Raw genomic sequence first — 23550 nt, 5'->3', positions numbered from 1 at the left:
AAGTATTAGGGTTTAATTTTAGCCATACTTTTGCTAGAAGGACCTGTTCTTTAAACTATCATTTTCATTTCTCACTATATGCAAGATAATAATAATAAGCCAGAAGTTTCCATTGTGGCTCATTTGGTTAAGAACCCGACAATATCCATGAGGATATGCATTTGATCCCTGGCCTTGCTCTGTGGGTTAAGGATCTGGAATTGCCTCAGGTTGCGGCATAGATCGCAAATGTGGCTCAGATCTGGCGTTGCTGTGCTGTGGTGTAGGCCGGCAGCTGCAGCTCCGAATCACCCCCAAGCCTGGGAACCTCCGTATGCCTCAGGAGCAGCCGTAAAAAGGAAGAGGAAAAAAAAGATCCTTAAAGTGAGAGGTTCCATTCCATTTGTCTATATCTAAGGAGTGTCTGAAGTGGTTTCTAGTAAAAATATTTGCATACACAAGGTAGTGAAAACAACAATAAAGATGTCTAAACTTAACTCTGCAAAACATGATGTGTTGTATAACTTCCACTATTTGGCAGTGAAAGCACATCAGTTCTTTAGGAGAGAAAAGTTTCCCTGCACTAAATGTTAGGGAAATTTTTCAAGTTGATCATCATCTTTTTTTATCTTTTTTGAGGGCTGCAGAAGTTCCCAGGCTAGGGGTCAAATCAGTGCTGAATGTAAAAGTAAAGTAATAGGAAAAATCCATCAAGGTGGCCTCTAAGGTTTCATTTCGCTGTAACATCTGCAGTTTATAAGTAGTAGTTAAAATAGCAAAGGCAGAGGACCCCCAAAGCAAAGGAATGGTCAGGGGCCTTTACAGACAGATTTGTCGACTCCCATCAAACTAGAATTTTAAAGTGATAGTTTCTACAGATGAGTTATGTCTAACCACCAGTTGCCCCCCAAACACACACTAGTACTGCTCCAGAATTTTAATCAGATTTTCAAACTTTGGAACACACCAAATAGGTTTAAGGAGTAAATAAGTTCTCCTTAATAATAATAAGACAGACATCACCAGAGGAAGAACAAAGCTAGAAAGCTGGTAAAAAGTATATTTAATGTACATTTAATGAATAAAAAGAAAATTTTATTTATTTATTTATTTATTTATTTTGTCTTTTGTCAGGCCACACCCTCAGCATATGGAGGTTTCCAGGCTAGGGGTCTAATCGGAGCTGTAGCTGCTGGCCTACACCACAGCCACAGCAATGCAGGATCCAAGCCACATCTGTGACCTGCACCACAGATCACGGCAACGCCAGATCCTTAACCCACTGAGCGAGGCCAGGGATCGAACCACAACCTCATGGTTCCTAGTCGGATTGTCTCTACTGTGCCATGTCGGGAACTCTGAAAATATAATTGTAAAGTTGCATTTTAATGCTTAATGTCTTTACTTCCCACTAGAAAGTTTACTTTTATATTTTTCTCACAAAGGGCCTATTCTATTATAGTCATATTTGAAAATATTTTTAAGTTCAAAAATACTGCACGTTCAACTTAAACATCTAAAAAAAAAAAAAGGAATTCATGGCTTATTCAATGTTGAGAATATTTCTGGCTAAATGCTATTTCTCTGTAATTCTTGCCTGGAGATATCTGTCAATGAAATAAAAGAACATCAGCATTAAACAAGATCTGGCTTTTTTCCGTGGTAGCATTGTTGCATAGTCAGAACTGAAATGACTTATGTTAACCAAACAAAATCAGAAGATCACACCTAACCGAAGCTAATGTTTGACTATGTCACTCCATTTCAGAGTCTTCGTTTCAGAACAAGCAATTTGGCATTTTTCTTATAAAGTGATCTATGATATTTGTATACACTACTCTGTGACACAAGTTACCATGCCATTCTGTATAGAATGGCATGGTAATAACAGGCCATACTATTACTATATAACTAACTGCTACTTGCAAATATAATTTAAAATTAGGGTGAGGGGACAGTATTTACAAATCATTATAAAGGCTGTGTAAGCTTATATTCACTTTTTAAATCAGTTTTGGCATAAATTCAAGAAACTAAGCAAATGAAAAATACTCCTTACACACAAATTATAGAATTTTAAAAGCTATATATGTCTGGATCTCTGTCCAGATTTTCTTTTGTCTTGAATATAAATGAACTCTATTGTCAAATAGAAGTTAGAGGCTATCAACCCAAAGATAAGGCGCCTTTCTTTTTTTTTTTTTTTTTTCTTTTTGTCTTTTTGCCTTTTCTAGGGCTGCTCCCGTGGCATATGGAAGTTCCCAGACTAGGGGTCTAATTGGAGCTGTAGCCACTGGCCTACCCAGAGCCACAGCAACACAGAATCCAAGCCGTGTCTTCAACCTACACCAAAGCTCACGGTGACACCGGATCCTTAACCCACTGAGTGAGGCCAGGGATTGAACCAACAGCCTCATGGTTCCTAGTCGGATTCGTTAACCACTGAGCCATGATGGGAACTCCCAAAGCTGCTTTCCTAAGTTGTCATTCCAGTTTTATCACTGTCTAATTTGAGATTAAGTACATGATCATCCAGTTTCTCCATCAAGAAAATGGGGCTGAGGAGTTCCCGTTGCGGCACAGCGGAAACGAATCCGACTAGCATCCATGAAGATGCAGGTTCAATACCTGGCCTCACTCAGTGGGTTAAGGATCCGGCGTTGGCATGAGCTGTGGAGTGTAGATCGCAGACTTGTCTTGGATCTCGAGTTACTGTGGCTGTGGTATAGGCTGGCAGCTGCAGCTCTGATTCAACCCCTAGCCTGGGAACTTCCATATGCCATGGGTGTGGCCCTTAAAAAAAAAATACACACACACATATATATACACACACACGCATATATAATATAAATATATATATATATATAATATAAAAGTGTTAACTATCTTTTTTAAAGATAGAGGTACTATCTTTAAAAAAAAATAGATATAAAGGCATTCCCATTGTGGCACCACAGAATCAAATCCGACAGTTCAATACCTGGCCTCCCTCAGTGGGTTAAGGATCCGGCGTTGGCATGAGCTGTGGTGTAGGTTCCAGACGCGGTGGGGATCCTGCATTGCTGTGGCTGTGGCTGTGGTGTAGGCCGGGGGCTACAGCTCCGATTAGACCCCTAGCCTGGGAACCTCCATATGCCGCGGTTGCAGCCCTAAAAAGACAAAAGTCTAAATAAATAAATAAATAAATAACCAATCTCTATTATAAATCCCTTTGCAAATTAAAAAATATTTTTATAATAAAAATAACCATCCATGAAACTACCAGTTCATATATTCAAATGCTAGCACATAAAGTTTTTCTGTGAATGTTATTCCTAGGTCACTTTCTTAAACTTGCAGAGGTAATTTTGATCTATCATAGTTAAGAAAAATATTTCCTACTACCTTTAGTGGTAGACACAAAGCATTAGTGTAGGTATACTAAGTAGTAATAAAAAGAATATAATACTTACACAATTGAACAAATATCAAACAGAACTTTTTTTTTTTTTTTTTTTTTGCGTAATCATTAGTTTTAAAAATGCACCATGGAATTCTCTTGCGGCACAGTGGGTTGGGGAATCCAGTGTTGGTGGCTGTGGTGGCTCAGGTTGCTGCTGTGGTGCAGGTTCGATCCCTGACCCAGGAACTTCCGCACGCCACAGGTGAAGCCAAAAAAAAAAGCATTATTATAACCACATATATCACATATACAGTTTTTTAAAGCACTTTCCTGTGTAAATATAAATATATAAGTATAGTTATAGAAGTTTCCTTCTGGTTTTCCACAAAACACTGGGAGTAAATTTCCTCAGACTCTTTAGCTTTTAAACTTATCTCGTTGGAGTTCCCTTTGTGGCTCAGTGGTTCAAGAACCTGACTAGGATCCGTGAGGATTTGGGTTCGATCCCTGGCCTTGCTTAATGGGTTAAGGATCCAGCATTGCCACAAGCTGTGGTGTAGGTCACAGATGCAGCTTGGATCCCAAGTTGCTGTGGCTGTGGCAGCTTTAGCTCCAATTTCACCCCTAGCCTGAGAACTTCATATGCCACGAGTGTGGCTCTAAAAAGGAAAGGAAAAAAAAAAAATTAAATACAAAATAAAATAAATTATATTGTCAAACAGGAAATTTGTGAATGTGGCTATGTATAGTTCTCTACAAAGAGAACATCCTTGAAAAACACCTATTTTCCCAACTGAAATAGTAATAATTTAAAAATTAAGTAGTATATAATGTAAAATAGTAAAGTTAATTTGAGCATTTAACATAGCCAAGGACTTTTCTAAGTGCTTTATGTGCATTATCTCATTTAACCTTCAGAACACCATTATAAATGGTGAAACTGAGGCCAAGGGAGATTAAATGCCTGGTCTGATGGCACTTGTTTCTCAGGTGGTAGAGCCAGGATATGAAGCCAGGCAGTCTGATTCCAGAGCACTGGTGGATAACCACCATCCCCACTGCCACACCATAATCCCCACAGTCTCAGTTAAACATTTGCATTATGTGAATTCTAATCCTTAAACATTCCCATTTAAGAATTTAATTCAGGGAGTTCCCGTCATGGCGTGGCGGAAACGAATCCAACTAGGAACCATGAGGTTGCCAGTTCGATCCCTGGCCTCGCTCAGTGGGTTAAGGATCCGGCGTTGCTGTGATCTGTGGTGTAGGTCACAGACATGGCTCGGATCCTGCATTGCTGTGGCTGTGGTGTAGGCCAGCAGCTGCAGCTCCGATTAGATCCCTAGACTGGGAACCTCCATATGCCACAGGTGTGTCCCTAAAAAGCAAAAAAAAAAAAAAAAAAAAAAATTAAAGGCAACTTATGGAAGGGGAAAAAATATTTGCAAACCACATACCTAAGGATATGGAGAATTTGAAAATAAGAAATGGAAAAACACATAGAAGAAAACAAAGCAGGAGTTCCCATCTTAGCTCAGCAGTGATGAATCCGACTAGTATCCATGAGAACGCCAGTTGATCCCTGGCCTTGCTCAGTGGGTTAAGCATCCGGTGTTGCCATGAGCTGTGGTGAAGGTCGCAGACAAGACTCAGCTCTGGCATTGCTGTGGCTGTGGTGTAGACCTGCGGCTACAGCTCCGATTAGACCCCCAAGCCTGGGAACCTTCATATGCTGTGGTTGTGGCCCTAAAAAGACCAGAAAAAAAAAATTAATTCCATCGATTTTTTTATTTTAAGGCTAAAAAACAGAATTTGAACTTATTAACTTTATAAAGGGCCAGAAATAGGCTCCGGAGCAGTTTGCTGAGCTCTCTGAAGAGGAGGGGGGTGGTTGAGAAGTGCAGTGAGGCATTTGGTAGAAAGGAATGGTCTTCTGTCAATCTTAGTGTGGATCTGTGCGTAGGTTCCTTCAACCTTATCACCCAGTGTCCATCTCTCACTGATGCTGGTTCTGTTCTGTTAACACTGGCTATAGCGGATTCTGCTATTACTAGGAAGATACCAATGAGAATACCGTGGTAGAAAGAGCTTGGGCTTTGTCATCAGCTGAACTTCAATTCTGAGTGGTCTCGGGTAAGTTAATTGATTGCTCTGAGCCACAAGCTCCTGATTTTATTTTATTTTATTTATTTTTGTCTCTTTGCCATTTCTTGAGCCGTTCCCGCGGCATATGGAGGTTCCCAGGCTAGGGGTCAAACCGGAGCTGTAGCTGCCGGCCCACGCCAGAGCCACAGTGATGCGGGATCTGAGCTGTGTCTGTGACCTACACCGCAGCTCACGGCGATGCCGGATCCTTAACCCACTGAACAAGGCCAGGGATCGAACCCACAACCTCATGGTTCCTAGTTGGATTTGTTAACCACTGAGCCACGACGGGAGCTCCCAAGCTCCTGATTTTAAAAAGGGGCAATAACTGCGAACATTAATCAAACCCATACTGGACACTGGGGTTTGTTCTAAGCACTCGGTGTATCTTATTTAACTTGCTCCCCACAGTGACGCCTTGAGATAGTGATTATTGTTACCACCAGTCTCATTTTGCAGATGAGGATAACAAGGAATGAAAACTTTGAAAACTTCACCAATGTCATACAGCTAGCAGTTAAAAAGCTTGGGCTCAAACTCAGGAAATCTGACCGTAGAGCAGGGAGGTAGAGGTCCTTTTGCTATAACGGGCAAGACAGTATGTATTTTAGGCTTTGTGGGCCATACTGTCGGTTGCATCAATTCTGCTTGGCCACTGTAGCTTGAAAATAGCCATAGACAATATGTAGACAAATGGGCATGGCTGTGTTTCAGCAAAACTTTATAAGAACAGCCACAGGGTTGAATTTGGCCCAGTGGTTGTGGTTTGCAAATCCTCTACTCTGGAGCCCACATTTTCACCTTTATCTCATAGGGATGTCATGAAAAATCAAACTTCCTTAAGGTGCCTTACATACATAAGTGCTCAAAAATGATAGCTATCATTAACTCAAGAATTTCCTTTTTTTTTTTTTTTCCTCGGTCTTTTTTTAGGTGCACACTCATGGTATATGGAGGTTCCCAGTCTAGGGGTCGAATTGGAGCTGCCACAGCCACAGCAATGCCAGATCCAAGCCTCGTTTGTGACCTACACCACAGTCCTTGGCAACGCTGGATCCTTAACCCATTGAGCGAGGCCAGGGATCGAACCTGCGTCCTCATGGATGCTAGTCAGATTTCTTTCCACTGAGCCATGATAGGAACTCCTAATTCAAGAATTTTTAAACTATGCATACTAGAGAGTATTTCTAGTCCATCTCTTCCCTCCAGGGCGAATTGCATTTAAGTCATCTATTCTCTTTTAGGTGTTCTCTTCTTAGCATATAAGTGAAATGCAGTTTCCCGCTCCCTTTCCAGCAATACTAGACATGCTGTGGAACTTGGTTCCCCTCTGAAATCATCTCACTGTGCCAAATGATGGCAGACAGCACAAGTCTGGCTTATATAGATGCTCAATAAAAGTTGATTTTGATTTTCATGATTTTCATTCATTCTATTACACCATCATTGGGCGTCATATCTGCAGTCATATAATATGTGGTAATGCAGTTTTTTTTTGTTTGTTTGTTTTTTGTTTGTTTTTTTTTTTTGTCTTTTTGCCTTTTCTAGGGCTGCTTCCCATGGCATATGGAGGTTCCCAGGCTAGGGGTCGAATCAGAGCTGTAGCCACCGGCCTACACCACAGCCACAGCAACACGGGATCCAAGCCGAGTCTGCGACCTACACCACAGCTCACGGCAATGCTGGATCCTTAACCCACTGAGCAAGGCCAGGGATCGAACCCACAAGCTCATGGTTCCTAGTCGGATACGTTAACCGCTGCCCCACAGCGGGAACTCCCGTGGTAATGTAGTTTTAGGTGTGGAAGAATAGGGAGAGCTTCACTCTTGAAGAATTTCCATCTGTCTCTAAATATAATTAAACCCGGAATGTGGATTTTCAGTCCTCGTTCACCTGTTATAGCTGGATTACTCCTTGGATTCTGTTTTGACCCACAGTCCATTGTTGCTTGTATACTTTTACTAAGCCACTGTCATAGCTTTGGCACTCAAAATGTTTGTTGCAAGAACATATGTGACCTCCTAGGGTTAAATAATCTTATGTAGCTGCCCATCTTTGCTCATGATGTTTGCTCTGCTCTGTCTCCTCACCTTACTTCTTTGTCCATCTTGCTAGACGAGGAACCCCGAGGACTGCCGGAGTCACACTGTATTGACAAGCACTTAGCACGTCCTGGCATATAGCAAGTGTATTCAGTCAGTTCATCAGGAAGTGTTTGAATGAATGAATGAATGCGTGAGTGAGTGAATGAATGAAAGCATACACGAATACTGTTCAATTGTCTGTTTCACTAGATCATTGCGTTTTGGCTAAGGGGTACAGAGGTTGCTTTTAGTATCAGTGAAATGACTGTGTTCCAGAAGCACGTTTACAGTAATTGTTCACAGTGTCTTTAAAATAAAAACCTTGGAAACTTAAGTGAAGCTTTCTACTTAATTAGAAACCAGCAGTGATACCGGAAAAAGGTCTAAGTCTTAAAAACCAGATTGTCAGCGGTTTTCACATGTCCATGAAGCAGAGGGATCTGAATTTAAATGAAGCGCTTCCAAAGCTTGGCAGAGCCTTAGCCTGATTTCAAAAATGGTGTTTGTTTTGATTTGGGGAGAACCGTAGGGGGAAAACATGGTGTTTGTGTGACCTAGGCCTGTCGGTTTGCTGGGTAACAAATCAGCATGACGATAGAATCAATCTGATAGAGCTTTATGGTGGTACTTGTTTGCTCTGAAAAATTAAATTAGTAGGTTTTCAACTCAAATAAATGGGTAGTTTGGTATCAGAGAGACACTACTTTGGGCCTTCGAAAAATCCTGTGCATTTCTCAGTCTCGACAGCCTTCACAGAAAGTGCCAGATCAGGAAGCTGTGCCATTTGGGGAGTGTGGAGTATAAAGTAACTTCTCTTGTTTAATTAGTCCCTCCCATGTGTGGTATATAGTCTGTTTATAACTCCAAGATAGACTCCATCAGTTATCTCAGCAGGGAGCAATTTCGCACGTGTTCATGCGCACACACATACACACCCCAGAGACATTTTTGGTTATCATACATGCAGGGGGGTGGGCATGTAGAGTGTCCAGGGCAGCGATGTTAAAAAAAAGCATCCCACAGTGCACAGGACAGCCTGTCACAACAAAGAATTATCACACCCCAAATGGCAGTAGGGAACAAAATTGAGAAACTTTGGATTACATAATACCCAAGTGTCCTTTTTGTAGCTCAAATTCTGGGATTTTAGATTAGATTATGTACATGAAAGAACATTATAAATTGCAAGACACTGTATACATTTAAGCTACTACTAGGATATAAGCCATCACTGCTTCTCCTTCTCTTCTCCGGTGTCTGTCTGCCAGTCAGCCTTTCTATTCTGAGCCAGATCCCTCCAAGGTGTAGGTCAAAGGAGCCAAGATAGGGGATGAAACCACAGTCCCCCCTACTGCTTGCTTACAGTTTGGGAAACACTAATTCAAGAGGCAGATATGGCCAAATTGACAGGTTTCATATTTTTTTTTGCAGTGTTATCCCATCAACCTGTTAAGCAAAAGTATATGCATGTAATGCTTATTTAAAGGGAGCCAGAGAGTAGATTCTTAACAGGTATTTGTGTGCTGCCAACCCCCTATAGGAAATTCCCTCACGCCCCTCCTCTGGGGCGGTGGTTTTTCCCCCTTTCTTGGTGCACAGCCAGTGTCCCTGGGAACCCATAGCCAGATGCCTCATTTTCAGGGATGTGTTGATAGAAATGCCTGGGAAAAGTGAGCCTCTTGGCTTTGCATCTGTTTATCAAACACAGTCATTCACTGAATGATGTGCTTTGCCATAACAAAATCTGTACAAGCATCAATACAGTTTAAGACCTGATATGAATTAACTCTTCTCAGATGAGCCAGGAGCTGACAGGAGGTATGGCCCAGACTGTCATTGTTCTAGTGCCTCTTTATCCTTCCAGGATTTTCCCAGTGTCATGGAAGGATTTTTGTGTGTCCCAAGGGCCATGCCTTCTAAGAGCACAAGGTTGCCGGCTGAGACGGGGGCGGGGGGCGGGGGGGGGAGTGCCTCAGTCTTCACCTTTTTGTGTGGGCTTCCAGGTAAATTCCAAATTTTTTTTTTTTTTCTTTTTTGTCTTTTTCTTTTTGAAGGGCCCCCTCATGGCACATGGAGGTTCCCAGGCTAGGGGTCAAATCGGAGCTGCAGCTGCTGGTGTACACCACAGACACAGCAACGCAGGATCTGAGCCACCTCCGCAACCCACACCACAGCTCACAGCAACACCGGATCCCTAACCCCGCCGAGCAAGGCCAGGGATCAAACCTGCATCCTCATGGATGCTAGTCGGGTTTGTTAACCACTGAGCCAAGGCGGGAACTCCAGTAAATTCCAAATGTTCTGCCTCCGTTTTAAGCAGAACTCCTTTTACATGTTCAGATGCTGAGGTAGCAGAAATGCCCCTGTGCCAGAGGCCTGCCTAGTGGTGGGAGCGTTCTCTCTGCTGTTTACTCTAATGGGTGGTGGTAACTTGGCCCAGGGCAGTAAGATAACCGTTCAGGGTGAGGCCAAATCTTGGAAACTTTTTGCAGAAGCTGACCTTCAAGTCTTTCCCCCCTGATGTGTGGCATTAAATGTCACTGGATCCTGGAACCAGTCCTCTGTAGTAGGTGCTGTTACTAGAACCATCTTAGAGATGTGGCTGTGGAGCCTCATATGACATGGCGAGTGAGTGGCATAGTCACGATTTGAACTCACATGTCTTTGACTCCACAAAGAGTTCGCCCTTCACCAGTATGGTATGCATGTTATTATATCTATACATTGTGTATGCTGAGTCATGCCTAAGAAGTGACTGTTGGTAAAGACAAACATTTTATGGTATAAATAGGGGGACATAAAAATAGAGCTCTAGCTGCAGAGATAGAATTACCTCTTGAATAAATACAGTCTAAAAGCTTCCACTGAATTAACTTCCAGCGAGCATTGGAAGACACGGCTCACGACTGAATGGTATCTTCACATTACAGTGTGTCTGTTGGTCAGCAAATAAAACTCTCCCAAGATTCCAATTCCACATTGCATATTAAACACAGACAGACACACACACACACACAGAGCTGTGAACCAAAGTTAACAGGTACTTTACATAATTCTAGAGTAAACTCATGCCTGTTTTTGACCATAGGTAAAGACTGGTTGGTAAACATTGGAACTGTTTCCCAGTACAGCCTTATTCCTTGTCCTCTAAAACATCCCTCTTCAAGGTTAAAATCCTGCTGGAAAGGGAGTTCCCGTCATGGCTCAGGAGTTAGCGAACCTGACTAGCATCCATGAGGACGCAGGTTTGATCCGTGGCCTCACTCAATGGATTGAGGATCCGGCATTGCCATGAGCTATGGTGTAGGTCACAGACGTGGCTTAGACCCCGAGTTGCTGTGGCTGTGGTGTAGGCCGGAGGCTTCGGCTCCGATTGGACCCTTAGCCTGGTAACTTCCACATGCCTCAGGTGCGGCCCTAAAAAGACCAAAAAAAAAAAAAAAAAAAAAAAAAAATCCTACTGAAACGGTACCATAATCTTTGGTACCAAGGGAACTGAAATCCTTGATTTCTGCTTTAAGTCTGAGTTAACCTTGAAATGCTGTTTTACCCCAACAAGTTCAAACTCGACCTAAAACAAAGACAACAAAACTTCTAGCTATAGTTCAGAATTACAATTTGATTTGAAAGTATATTCTACTCTGTTTTACAAATTGAAGAAATGGTTTGTTTTTAATATATTGCCATGTTCTTTTTTTTTTGGCTTTTTAGAGCCACACTCGCAGCATATGGAAGTTCCCAGGCCAGGGGTTGAATCAGAGCTGCAGCTGCCTACGCCTATGCCACAGCAATGCCAAATCTGAGCCGCCTCTGTGACCTACACCATAGCTCATGGCAATGCCAGATCCTTAACCCACTGAGTGAGGCCAGGGATTGAACCTGCATCCTCGTGGATGCTAGTCAGATTGTTAACCGCTGAGCCATGACAAGAACTCCTTGCCATGTTTGTTTCATGCAAGCAGCCTTCGGTGAAGACTCCTGTGCTTTTAGTTTGTGCAAGCATGGCCCTGTATTGGGAGGGCCCTGCCTCAGGGGATCTGGCATCCATGGGGATGCCGGGACCATTTGCATTCAGTGCAGCAAGTCTCTTCAGGCTCTTTCTGGACGAGTGTCTCCAAACTGCTATAGCCATGAGTTAGATGAGAAACAGGCTTACTCTTGGATGCCTGAGCCCTATCACCAGTGGAGAATCACACACCTTACCTGCTATGAACGGAATCTGGGAGGCTCTGCTATACCAGTCTACACCAGAACTCATAGCTGGGTTTCTTATCCTGACCAGTTTAAAGTTGGCTGGGGTAACCTCTTGCTTGTTTCCCTGTAAACACAAGAATCTTAGGGGCAAGATTCTTACCTCAAGTTCATGTATCTTTTTATGTTCAGATTTCTTATACTAACATGTCTTGAGCACTTGGTGCTAGGTTCTGCACCAGCAGCTTTGCATGGGTCATATCAGCCCTATGGTAAGAATCACTTAGGGAGCTATGGTACAGAGTCTAAGCCACACTGTCCAGGTTCAAGGAAGTTCCAAGAGGACAAAGTCCACTGGTGATACACAATAGGTGCTCAATAAATATTTGCAGAATGAATGAATAAATGAACACAAACTCTTCTGTGTTATCTATCTGTGCCATGACTATGACATGTGGGAGTTCTCAGGCCAAGGATCGAATGCCTGTTACAGCAGTGACCTAAGCCACAGCAGTGACAAAGCTGGATCCTTAACCTGCTGCTGAGTCACTGGGGAACTCCCGTGTCTCTTAAAATCTTAAGAAATTATTGTTCACTTATAAGTGCTAGGAACTGAGCCAACAACTTTCACCAGAAGTCTCATATTTTAACCATGCAGTTAAGTGGAAAACAACTTAGAATGACAGGGAGAACGGCAGCCCAAGAAGACTCTTCAAAATATGTTAGAATTTAAAAATTGGTCTTGATTGTAAGTCATTGCTCAGCATAGGAAATCGGGGGGAAAAGTGACTGTTAATACTTAACAATAGGAATCTCTGTTACTTTCACTGCTGTTCTCCGCACATCTCCTAGAGCAGAGGTCGGCAAACTTTTTCTATATCTGGTCAGAGAGTACATATTTTAGTCTTTATGGGCTATATAATCTCTGTCGAAACTAGTCATTGCTGCCATTGTGGTGCAAAAGGAGCCATCAAAAAACCCTAAAGGAGTATGGCTGAGCTCCAAAAAAAATTCATTTACAAAAAGAAATGGCATATATTTGGCCCATGGCATAGCCTGCCAAGCCCTGGTCTAAAGCATGTCTAATAAGTATGTTGTAATAAGTTTTCTGTTCCATCTCTGAGAGAGGGGTCATATAGCTAATGCTGTAAAGTTCCCCCTTTTTTAATGCATTAAATGAATCATCTATCTTTTCCATTCCTAAGCCTTTGGCCTTGAGAACTCATTAAATAGCACACCATGTAATTTATTTAACTGTGGTATATTAGACATAAAGGTAGGAAGAATGGATTTGTAGACCATAAGACTTTCTTGAATGTGTTAAACTGATGCAAGATACCATTTTTTTAGTGTGCTCTAGTGAAATCCCAATTTTATGGAATCTTATTTTTATTTTTTGCATCTGAGCCTTCTCACTTTTTTCTTTTTATTGTGTGTGTGTGTTAAAATAGACATAACAGGGTGTTCCCATTGCGGCTCAGCAGTAATGAACCCAACTATCATCCATGAGGACGTGGGTTTGAGTGGCGTCGCTCAGTGGGTTAAGGATCCAGCATTGTTGTGAGCTGAGGTGTAGGTTGCAGGCGCGGCTTGGATCCTGTGTTGCTGTGACTGTGCCGCAGGCTGGCAGCTGTAGCTCTGATTGGACCCCTAGCCTGGGAACCTCCATATGCCATGGGTGCATCCACAATTCAGTGGCATTAAGTACATTCACATTGTTGTGCAACCATCACCACTCTCCATCTCCAGAATTGTCTCAACTTCCCTTACTGAAACTCCATAAATACTAATTCCCCATCCTCCCTTGCCTCCAATTCCTGGCAACCAATTCTACTTTCTGTCTCTATGAATTTGACTATTTAAGGATTTCACGTAAGCAGAATCATACCATATTTGTCCTTTTATGTCTGGCTTACTTCACTTAGGAAGTCTTCATGGTTCATCTATGCTGCAGCGTGTGTGAGAATTTCATTTTTAGGACTGAATAATATTACATTGAGCACACATACCACATTTTGTTTGTCCATTCATGTTTCAATGGACATTTGGGTTGTTTCCACGTTTTGGCTATTGTGATGATCCTTGGCGTACAAATATGTTTGAGTCCCAGTTTTCGATTCTGTGGGCTATACACCCAGTCGTGGAATTAGTGGATCATATGATAATTGTTACATTTTGGAAGAACTGCTATACAGTTTTCCCCAGTAGCTGCACTATTTTACATTCCCACCAACAATGGACAAGGCTTCCAAGTTCTCTACATCCACACCAACACTTATTTTGGTTTTTTTTTGGTTGGTTGGTTATAATAAGCATGCTAACGGATTCAGTGTAGTATCTCATTTTGGTTCCCAGGGGTTTTGCAAATTTATTTTATCGAAGTAGAATTGATTTACAATGTTGTATTAATTTCTGCTGTAGAGTTATACACATTCTTTTTCATAATCCTTTCCATTATGGTTGATCACAGGATGGTGAATATAGTTTCCTGTGCTGTACAGTAGGACCTTGTTGTTTATTCATTCCAAATAATATAGTTTGCATCTGCTAATCCCCAACTCCCAATCCATCCCTCTCCTACTCCTACACCTCCCCCCACCTTGGCAACCCACAATTTTATTCTCTATGTTGGTTCTCAGTTGTTTTTATATCAGTGTTTGTAGTCAATGTAAAAGATAGTTTATTTAGACACTACATTCATTTAGATCTAGTGCAAATTCTATATATTTTTTCCACATGTATGTGGATTTATTCCTCTCCTAGTTCGAATTATGTGAGATGGCCTTTAAGGATATGAAAACAATAAGCTGGATAATATAAACAGCTAAATTCATAGCATTGGGGATCTAGAGGACTAAAAAAAAAGAAAAAAAGTAGAGCCAAGATTAGCTGAAGCTGAGAGTGTGTTGTAATGTCCTACACAGTTATTAAACCCAAAGGGACAAATTCAGTCCTGAACTTCTTAGTGGTCAAAGGGAAAAGGGAAAGAGGACCAGTAACATGATTCATTTTTTTTCCGGATAATGAAAGCTCAGGAAAAAAGGATTTGCTTGGCTTCTAGATGTAACACAATAAGCTACAACCACTTTAAAAGGGACAATTATGTTACTGACACGAGCAGATTTCAGAATGAAAGGAAACAGAGTTTTTGGTGAAATTAGTGGGGCTGGAATTGGGAATGACTTCCCTAGCCTGACTATTTATAAAACTTTTTCTGTATGTTAAATGGTAGTTTCATTTTTTGTTTGTTTGTTTTTGTATTTTGTCTTTTTAGGGCTTCACCGTCAGCATATGGAGGTTCCCAGGCTAGGGGTCGAATCGGAGCTGTAGCCGCTGGCCTACACCACAGCCACAGCAACAATAGTGGATGGATGCTAGTCAGGCTCATTAACCGCTAAGCCATAACGGGAACTCCCGGTAGTTTCAAAATTAACGAAGATAAAAAGTCAACTTGGAGTTCCCATTGTCGCTCAAGTGGAAACAAACCCAACTAGTATCCATGAGGATACGGGTTCGATCCCTGGCCTTGCTCAGTGGGTTATGGATCTGGTGTTACCATGAGCTGTGGTGTAGGTCGCTGATGTGGCTTGGATCTGGCATTGCTGTGGCTGTGGTGTAGGCTGCCAGCTGGAGCTCCAGTTTGACCCCCTAGCCTGTGAAGTTTCATATGCCACACCAGAGGCCCTAAAAAATATAAAAATAAAAAAAAGTCCACATATCTCAGCAGAGCGATATGGTCTGTTCCTTTGGACTTTACTATTTTATGTAGCTCGACTGTCTAAGATCTTCAATTCCCTTCATACATGTTTATATACATATCTGGCATTTCCTTCCCAAGTCACAGATTATAAATGGATACGTGTTTGTACAAATAATCTTCTTAAAAATATGCCCTTATCTTTCTTTTGGAAGGAGGGAAAGGTCTTCGTGTTCAAATATGATATTTAAATTTCTACTTCAACTACAGGAATTAATGTATTATTTTTAAATTTATACCAGAAAAACGACTTTAGGATAACTGGATATACTATCAAACCAGCTTTTAAGCAACTGAAGAGCAAAGAAAATTAAAAATAAAAATAGAAGCCACATCAAACAGATGTTTTTAATGAACCGAGAAAGTGTCAACATTACTCTAAAATGAAAAGAATTAGTATGAAGTTTCACCCAGAAGTTTGGATGAAAGAATAATAACTGATGTTTCTTGAGCATTTACAGTGCTCCAAGCACAGTTCAAAGTACTTTGTATGTATTCACTCACTCCTCTAAACGAAGTTATCACTGTCTTCATCAGTCTCATTTTATAAATTGGGAAACTGAAACAGTGAGCAACTAAATATTCTTGTCCCAGGTCATACAGGTAGGGTTAGAGCTTGGAGTCACACACAACCTCGAATTCTGGCTTCAATGGCCACTCACTTACCCACTGAACTGTACGGCCTCTTGATGTTACAGCAAATGAACCAGAGAGGTCTTGGTTGGCCAACAGGCAAATAAACATCTCAGATTTCTTTTGTGTCCCTGTAATTTCTTTTGATTTTTTTTTTTTAGATGATCACACTTACCTTAATTATCCTTGAAATTTCCTTTAATATCCTTATACAGAATTCCTAGTAGTATTTTTTTAAATGACAAAAAGTGAAAAAAATTTTACTTGAATGAACCCTTATGCAGCTATTATAAATTGTGTTTTTCCAATTCTAAGAACATGCAGCACGGAGTTCCCTTGTGGTACTGCAGGTTAAGGATTCAGCGTTGTTACTACAGCAGCTTGGGTCACTGCTGTGGTTCAGGTTCCATCTCTGGCCTGGGAAGTTCCATATGCCAAGGGTTCGGCCAAAAAAAAAAAAAGAACATGAACAAATGCTTATAAAAAGAAATAAAGCAGGAGTTCCCGTCATGGTGCAGTGGAAACTAATCTGAGTAGGAACCGTGAGGTTTCGGGTTCGATCCCTGGCCTTGCTCAGTGGGTTAAGGATCTGGTGTTGCCATGAGCTATTGTGCAGGTTGCAGATGTGGCTCAGATTTGGTGTTGCTGAGGCTGTGGCTGTGGCCGACAGCTATAGCTCGGATTAGACCCCTAGCCTGGGAACCTCCATATGCCGAGGGTACAGCACAAAAAAAAAGAAATAAAGCAGCAGGATATAAATTTGTTGGAAGCCAGCCTCCATATCTCCCACCCCCTCAAAAGGAAATTATTGAAAGATAGGAAAGTTTAATTGTGGCTATCTCCTGGGTAGGAGAATTAGGAATAACTTCTTATTTTTCTTAATTTTCCATAAAATTTACTTGAATACTTTCATAGTCCAAGAAAAATTGAATAAATTTATTTTCTGGTTGCCCTGAGGCATATGGAGCTTCCTGGCCAGGGACCAGATCCGAGCTGAGCTTCGAACTAATCTGCACCTGCAGCAAATGCAGGATCCTTAAGCCACAGTGCCCAGCCAGGAATTGAACCCAGCGTCCCAGTGCTCCTAAGTTACTGCCAATCCTGTTGCAATGCTGCGGGAGCTCCAAATTTCATTTTTTAAAAGGCCAGTCAGAGCAGAGCTGTTCTTTTCAAAACACAATACAAAGATCCCAAAAACAATCTTTTTGTATAATTTATAATCATTTCCTCTGGGTTCTGTGCTGTGCAAATGAAGGTGGCATGATTTAGACTTGCATTGCCGTGTGTGGCTATTTAATTTTAAAATAAAACGAAAAACTCTGCCACACCAGATCCAGGCCGCCTTTGCAACCTACTCCACAATGCCGGATCCTTAACCCACTGATGGAGGCCAGGAATCGAACCTGCGTTCTCATGGATACTAGTCCGTTTCCTTTCTGAAGAGCCACGACAGGAACTACTGACCATGGCCATTCTGACAGGTGTGAAGGGATTTCTCATTGTGGGGCCCACAGAACTTGCACTGGATCACAGAACCTACTGAGAATCTGATGAAAGCCATGGAGAACCTTCCCAGAAGAGAAGCACGTTCAGACAACAATTTGCCTGGATTTCACATTCCAAGTATTCGGTAGCCACAGTGGCTAGTGAGAGTTTTCCATCATCACAGAAAGTTCTATTCGTAGCAATAGAAGAAAGAACATCGAATCTGGAGTCAGATGGCTTGAAATCAAGTCCTGATATAAAATGATACTCGGAGTTCCCATCGTGGTGCAGCGGAACTTAATCTGACTAGGAACCATGAGGTCGCAGGTTCGATCCCTGGCATTGCTCAGTGGGTTAAGGATCTGGCGTTGCCGTGAGCTGTGGTGTAGGTTGCAGACATGGCTCAGATCTGGCGTTGCTGTGGCTCTGGTGTAGGCTGGCAGCTGCACCTCCGATTGGACTCCTAGCCTGGGAACCTCCATATGCCATGGGTACGGCCCTAAAAAAGGAAAAAAAGACAAAAAAAAAATTAAATTAAATGATACTTGCTGTGTGAAATGGACAATTTACTCAACCTCTTTGAGTCTATTCCCCCATAGACAAATTGGGGCTAATGATAATATCACTTACGTGAAAGGAGATTAAGAAGATCAAATAAAATGTGACAGTTCTCTGAAAACTATAGTGTGGTTTACCAGCTAGTTTCTGCTTCACAAGTGTCCTGGCCTGAACTTAATTCAGCTCTTTGTGCACTGATTCCAAATCCATGAATGATTCATACCAAGAATTGTGCTGAGTGACACCATAAAAATCAGACTTACCAGCTATTAGCACAGTTCCTGGTAATGTGGATGCGCCCCTTTTTCCTTGTAAAAAACTTGAGCACATAACTCTGTATCTTCTATACTATAACATCTCAATTTTTTCTTTAACAATGTAAATGCATTGCCCTCTTAATATCCCTAAATGAAAGAGACTGTCTTAAAAGCATAAGCAGAGAAAAGCTTTGTTTCCAAAGAAGTTAATGGGGTAAAATGCTATAACTAAAAGGAAATCAGTCTGAGGACAGTGCAGGAATTAAGCAAAAGATGTTGCTAACTGATGCAAGAAGAAAAGGTTTCCACTGACAATGACAGCAGGTTCTCTATGCTTCAGTGCTGCTGGGGTAAGGATTAAGCAGAAGTACTTGCTCATTCTGAACACCCCCCTCCCCATGTCCCAAGTCATTTCTGGTTTTTCCTGCAAAACAACTTGGCCTAATTTAGACTATTTTAAAGCTGCTGCACACCCAGAGCCATCTCCATCTTATTTCTCATGTAAACCACCTGATAGTTAAGCGTGATTTTGTATGGCCTTAATTTAAAAAAAAAAAAAATTTTTTTTTTAAAGTAATCAACTCCTGGCTCAACTCAGTGCAGGTTCCACACTCACACTCTCCCTCCTGCCTCCCGCAGCTTTCCTCCAACCGTGGATGCCTTTGACATTATGACCGCAGAGGATTCCACCGCAGCCATGAGCAGCGACTCCGCCGCTGGATCCTCGGCCAAGGTGCCCGAGGGCGTGGCGGGCGCGCCCAACGAGGCTGCGCTGCTGGCGCTGATGGAGCGCACTGGCTACAGCATGGTGCAGGAGAACGGGCAGCGCAAGTACGGAGGCCCTCCGCCCGGCTGGGACGGCCCGCACCCGCAGCGCGGCTGCGAGGTCTTCGTGGGCAAGATCCCGCGCGACGTGTACGAGGACGAGCTGGTGCCGGTGTTCGAGACGGTGGGTCGCATCTACGAGCTCCGCCTCATGATGGACTTCGATGGCAAGAACCGCGGCTACGCCTTCGTCATGTACTGCCACAAGAACGAGGCCAAGCGCGCCGTGCGCGAGCTCAACAACTACGAGATCCGGCCCGGCCGCCTGCTGGGCGTGTGCTGCAGCGTTGACAACTGCCGCCTCTTCATCGGTGGCATCCCCAAGATGAAGAAGCGCGAGGAGATCCTGGAAGAGATCGCCAAGGTCACGGAGGGCGTGCTCGACGTGATCGTCTACGCCAGCGCGGCCGACAAGATGAAGAACCGCGGCTTCGCCTTTGTGGAGTACGAGAGCCACCGCGCCGCTGCGATGGCGCGCCGCAAGCTCATGCCCGGCCGCATCCAGCTGTGGGGCCACCAGATCGCCGTGGACTGGGCCGAGCCCGAGATAGACGTGGACGAGGACGTGATGGAGACCGTGAAGATCCTCTACGTGCGGAACCTCATGATCGAGACCACCGAGGATACCATCAAGAAGAGCTTCGGCCAGTTCAATCCCGGCTGCGTGGAGCGCGTCAAGAAGATCCGCGACTACGCCTTCGTGCACTTTGCCAGCCGCGAGGACGCCGTGCACGCCATGAACAACCTCAACGGCACTGAGCTGGAGGGCTCGTGCCTCGAGGTGACGCTGGCTAAGCCGGTGGACAAGGAGCAGTACTCCCGCTACCAGAAGGCAGCCAAGGGCGGCGGCGCAGCCGAGGCGGCGGTAGTGCAGCAGCCCAGCTACGTGTACTCCTGCGACCCCTACACGCTGGCCTACTACGGCTACCCCTACAACGCGCTTATCGGGCCCAACAGGGACTACTTCGTGAAAGGTTAGTGGCGGCTCCTTGCCTGGGTGGGCTGGGGACCCGCGTCTACCAGGAGGGCGGCGTCAGGGTGGCTGTAATTTACTGCGCTGGTGGACAGCGATGCTTCGACCCACCCTCACGTGGGTGTCGGTTCTAGATTCTGTTCTTTGTTGGTAGTTAAGGCACTCACTTCGCCAGCATCGCGAGAAGTGCAGATCTTTCCTATGTATGGGGTGAATGGTAAAATTATGAGCGCATGCAAGCTCTTCTTGGGTTCTGCCTTTAAAAGGCCTACCCAATTTCAGGCTAATCTGCAGATGTCTGGGTTCTTAGGTTAAAACCTACTTGCAAAATTAAGTCTTTAGAATGTTGAGGAGTAGGCCTCACAGTGTTGGTTTTTTTGTGTGTGTGTGAGGGGGGTGGTGGTTGTTTTTAATCACTGGCTAGACAGACTGTAATGAAACCAGGCATTACACTGGGAAACAAAATTCTTAGATTGTGTCCTGCTCTCAGATTAGCCAGCTCTGACTTTAGTCAGCCTCATTAACCTCCCCAGGCCTGTTTTCTCACACACAAAATGAGGAAGGGGAACTAGCAGTTCCCCTTCCACATTTAACTTTTTTAGTCTATGAACGTTTTTATTTGTTGAAGTTGCAGTCACAATCCTAGGAACTCACCCTTCAAAGCCACCTCTTCGGTTAAGCAGACATCCTAGGATGCATCTAGGCTGGATCGGAATGTCTAAAGCATCTTCTCAGCTCATTGAAGAGCCGAGGTGTAGCCACCTGCAACTTAGACCTGGGCAAACATTGAAGTGCCAAGAACCTTGACTTAAAGTCTGCCACCTGTACTGTCGATGTTGGTAGCTCATCACTTTTTGTGTTGTTATTATAAGCAGGCAGCATAAGAGGCCGGGGTCGAGGTGCAGCTGGCAACAGAGCCCCAGGGCCCAGGGGTTCCTACCTTGGGGGATATTCTGCTGGCCGTGGTATATATAGCCGGTATCATGAAGGAAAAGGAAAACAACAAGAAAAAGGATATGAACTTGTACCTAATTTGGAAATCTCGGCCGTCAATCCAGTTGCCATTAAACCTGGTACAGGTCAGTATAAACCAGAGTGAGAATGCACCTATTCAGCCCAAACCCCAGCCCTCTCTTGGGAGCGACTCCAACTTCCTCAGGTACTTTCATCTGCACGTGGGTTCCTCTTCTCATAGGCAGCTGGAGGTGAGGCAAGGAATGTGGCCTCCTGAGCCTTCTTATCTAGACAGCAGGCGGACAGTGTAGTTTGGGCCACCTTCAAGTCAAACTTGAAGGTAGTGGGTTTTTCAAATGGGTGTCACCAGTTTGTTAGGCTTTTTCTCAATTAGGCAGAGTCTCAACTAGGCAATTTCAGAGGGAGGGGGCGGGGCTAGAAGAACAGGAGGCTCTTCTGTGTCTTATACCAGCTGAAAACTTTCTTTCCTTCCTCAAGCCTATCTCTCCTCCAGTCATCAGAAGCCAGAGGGTGCAGGTCATGGCCCATTCTGGGAGTTGCTGGAAAGGGTAGAAAATTCTTCAGGAGCCAGTAACACTCCTGTCCACTGTCATGGTCTTAACAAACCAGAATGCCTGGGAGCAGGGCAACAGTGAAAATTTTTATAGCTAATTTCCAGCCCCCATTTCTGCCTCTTGCTGGGTCAGTAGATTGGGGGTAGGAACACACAAGTAATTCAAGCCAGGGACCTTGAACTTTGCTTTCACCCTCCAGGCCCCGCAAATCAGTTTTCCAACCTTGTTCATGCTCATTGGTCACCTCATGTGAGACAGGTCTTTCTGATCCTGACTTGCAAGGAGCTTTATTTAACTCCGCAGTGTGAGCGTGGCACAAACTCTCTGCACACACCGCTCAAGCACCCAGACACACGGGAAGTTCAGTCAGGATCCTCCTCCAGACCTTGTCCTGGTCTCGTGGAGGCGAGGTTGAAGAGCTCTTTGAGAGAATGCTCACTTTCTTTGCAGCTCAGCCGCTCTTTCTTTCTGCTGGTCAAGGACTGTGCCCTCCCTCCCCGGGCTGAGCAGACCCAAGGGAGCTGTGCCTGTGGGACATAGGTTGGCACTGGCTATTGTGGAGCTTTCAAAGTGTTTTCCCAGTAGAGCTTCCTTTTGAAGTAACCCAGTGTTTTTTTTTTGTTTTGTTTTGTTTTGTTTTCTTTTTCTTTTTAGGGCTATACCTGTGACATGTGAAAGTTTCCAAGTTAGGGGTCCATTCGGATTGCTGCCAGCCTGCACCACAGCCACAGCAATGCAGGATCTGAGCTGAGTCTGTGACTTACACCACAGCTCACAGCAATGCCGGTTCCTTAACCCACTGAGTGAGGCCAGGGGTCAAACCCTTATCCTCATGGATACTAGTCGGGTTCATTACCTCTGAGCCATGACGGGAACTCCCATTTTTTTTCTTTTTAATGCCTCTGAAAAAGTTCTGCAATTTGTGCAGTGAAGTGACTCCTTAGACTGGATTTCCCTAAACATGCCATTGGTGCTCTAAGCAGTGTAAAACAGATCCTGTTTCCCACTGCAGTTCCAAAATCAGAGCCTGGAAACAGGAGTTGTTGCTTCTGTTTGTTGGGGAAGGGGTAGAGGAAAGAACTCTTAAACAGTCTTTGGGCATATAGTTACGTCCTGGGGCAGGAGGTAGAAATCCCTGTGGCTGATAGCCAGAACAACCCAGAGTTGCTTAGTACAACCCCAGTGTAGCTCAAACTTACAACACTTTCTGGGGCCCATCCTCCTGGGTGCTATTTCTGATTCATCCAGAAAATTAGAACTCAGTCTTTTAGGAAGAGCACCAGGGAACTCGTGAAGTATCCGGGCATAAGACCCTATGGTTGGAAAGGCAGGTAAAAGACTTGGTTAAGATTTTAGGTATATTTTATTAAATGTGTGTATCATTGTTTAGCCTCTCAGTCATTTCTCTGTACCTTTTTTTTTTTTTTTTTTTTTTTTTGGTCTTTTGTCTATTGTCCTTTTAGGGCCACACCAGTGGCATATGGAGGTTCCCAGGCTAGGTTGAATTGGAGCTGTAGCTGCAGGCCTACACCAGAGCCACAGCAAGGCCAGATCTGAGCCACGTCTGTGACCTACACCACAGCTCATGGCAACGCCAGATCCTTAACCCACTGATCGAGACCAGGGATTGAACCCACAACCTCATGGTTCCTGCTCAGATTCATTTCTGCTGCGCCACGATGGGAACTCCTCTCTTTACCTTATATGAAGTCAGCTTTTATTCGATGACATTACCTACAATTGGGGGGAAAA

The 23550-nt window shown here is 43.7% G+C and overlaps 1 protein-coding gene across 50 annotated transcripts in view; it reads left to right on the top strand.

Moving 5' to 3' along the window:
- The window catches only part of RBM47 (RNA binding motif protein 47), a 303668-nt gene that overhangs the window by 268266 nt on the left and 11852 nt on the right, over positions 1-23550 (top strand). For 20 of the 50 annotated variants that reach the window (XM_084971907.1, XM_084971902.1, XM_084971905.1 and 17 more), the window contains 2 exons: positions 19111-20270; positions 21142-21348. In XM_084971907.1, the coding sequence (XP_084828033.1) occupies positions 19142-20270; positions 21142-21348 (1336 nt within the window). In that variant the 5' untranslated portion in view covers positions 19111-19141. The remainder of the gene's footprint in view (positions 1-19110; positions 20271-21141; positions 21349-23550) is intronic. The other 30 variants (XM_084971917.1, XM_084971916.1, XM_084971914.1 and 27 more) reach the window with 2 other exon arrangements.

This window comes from Sus scrofa, chromosome 8 (genome assembly GCF_054392235.1).
Source record: "Sus scrofa isolate SSC_HxYL_T2T_F1_AM1 chromosome 8, Sscrofa_HxYL_maternal_Yorkshire_Landrace_v2.0, whole genome shotgun sequence".
Lineage (NCBI taxonomy): Eukaryota > Metazoa > Chordata > Mammalia > Artiodactyla > Suidae > Sus > Sus scrofa.
Note: the sequence above shows the minus strand (reverse complement) of the source record. Positions and strands in the feature narration are given on the sequence as shown.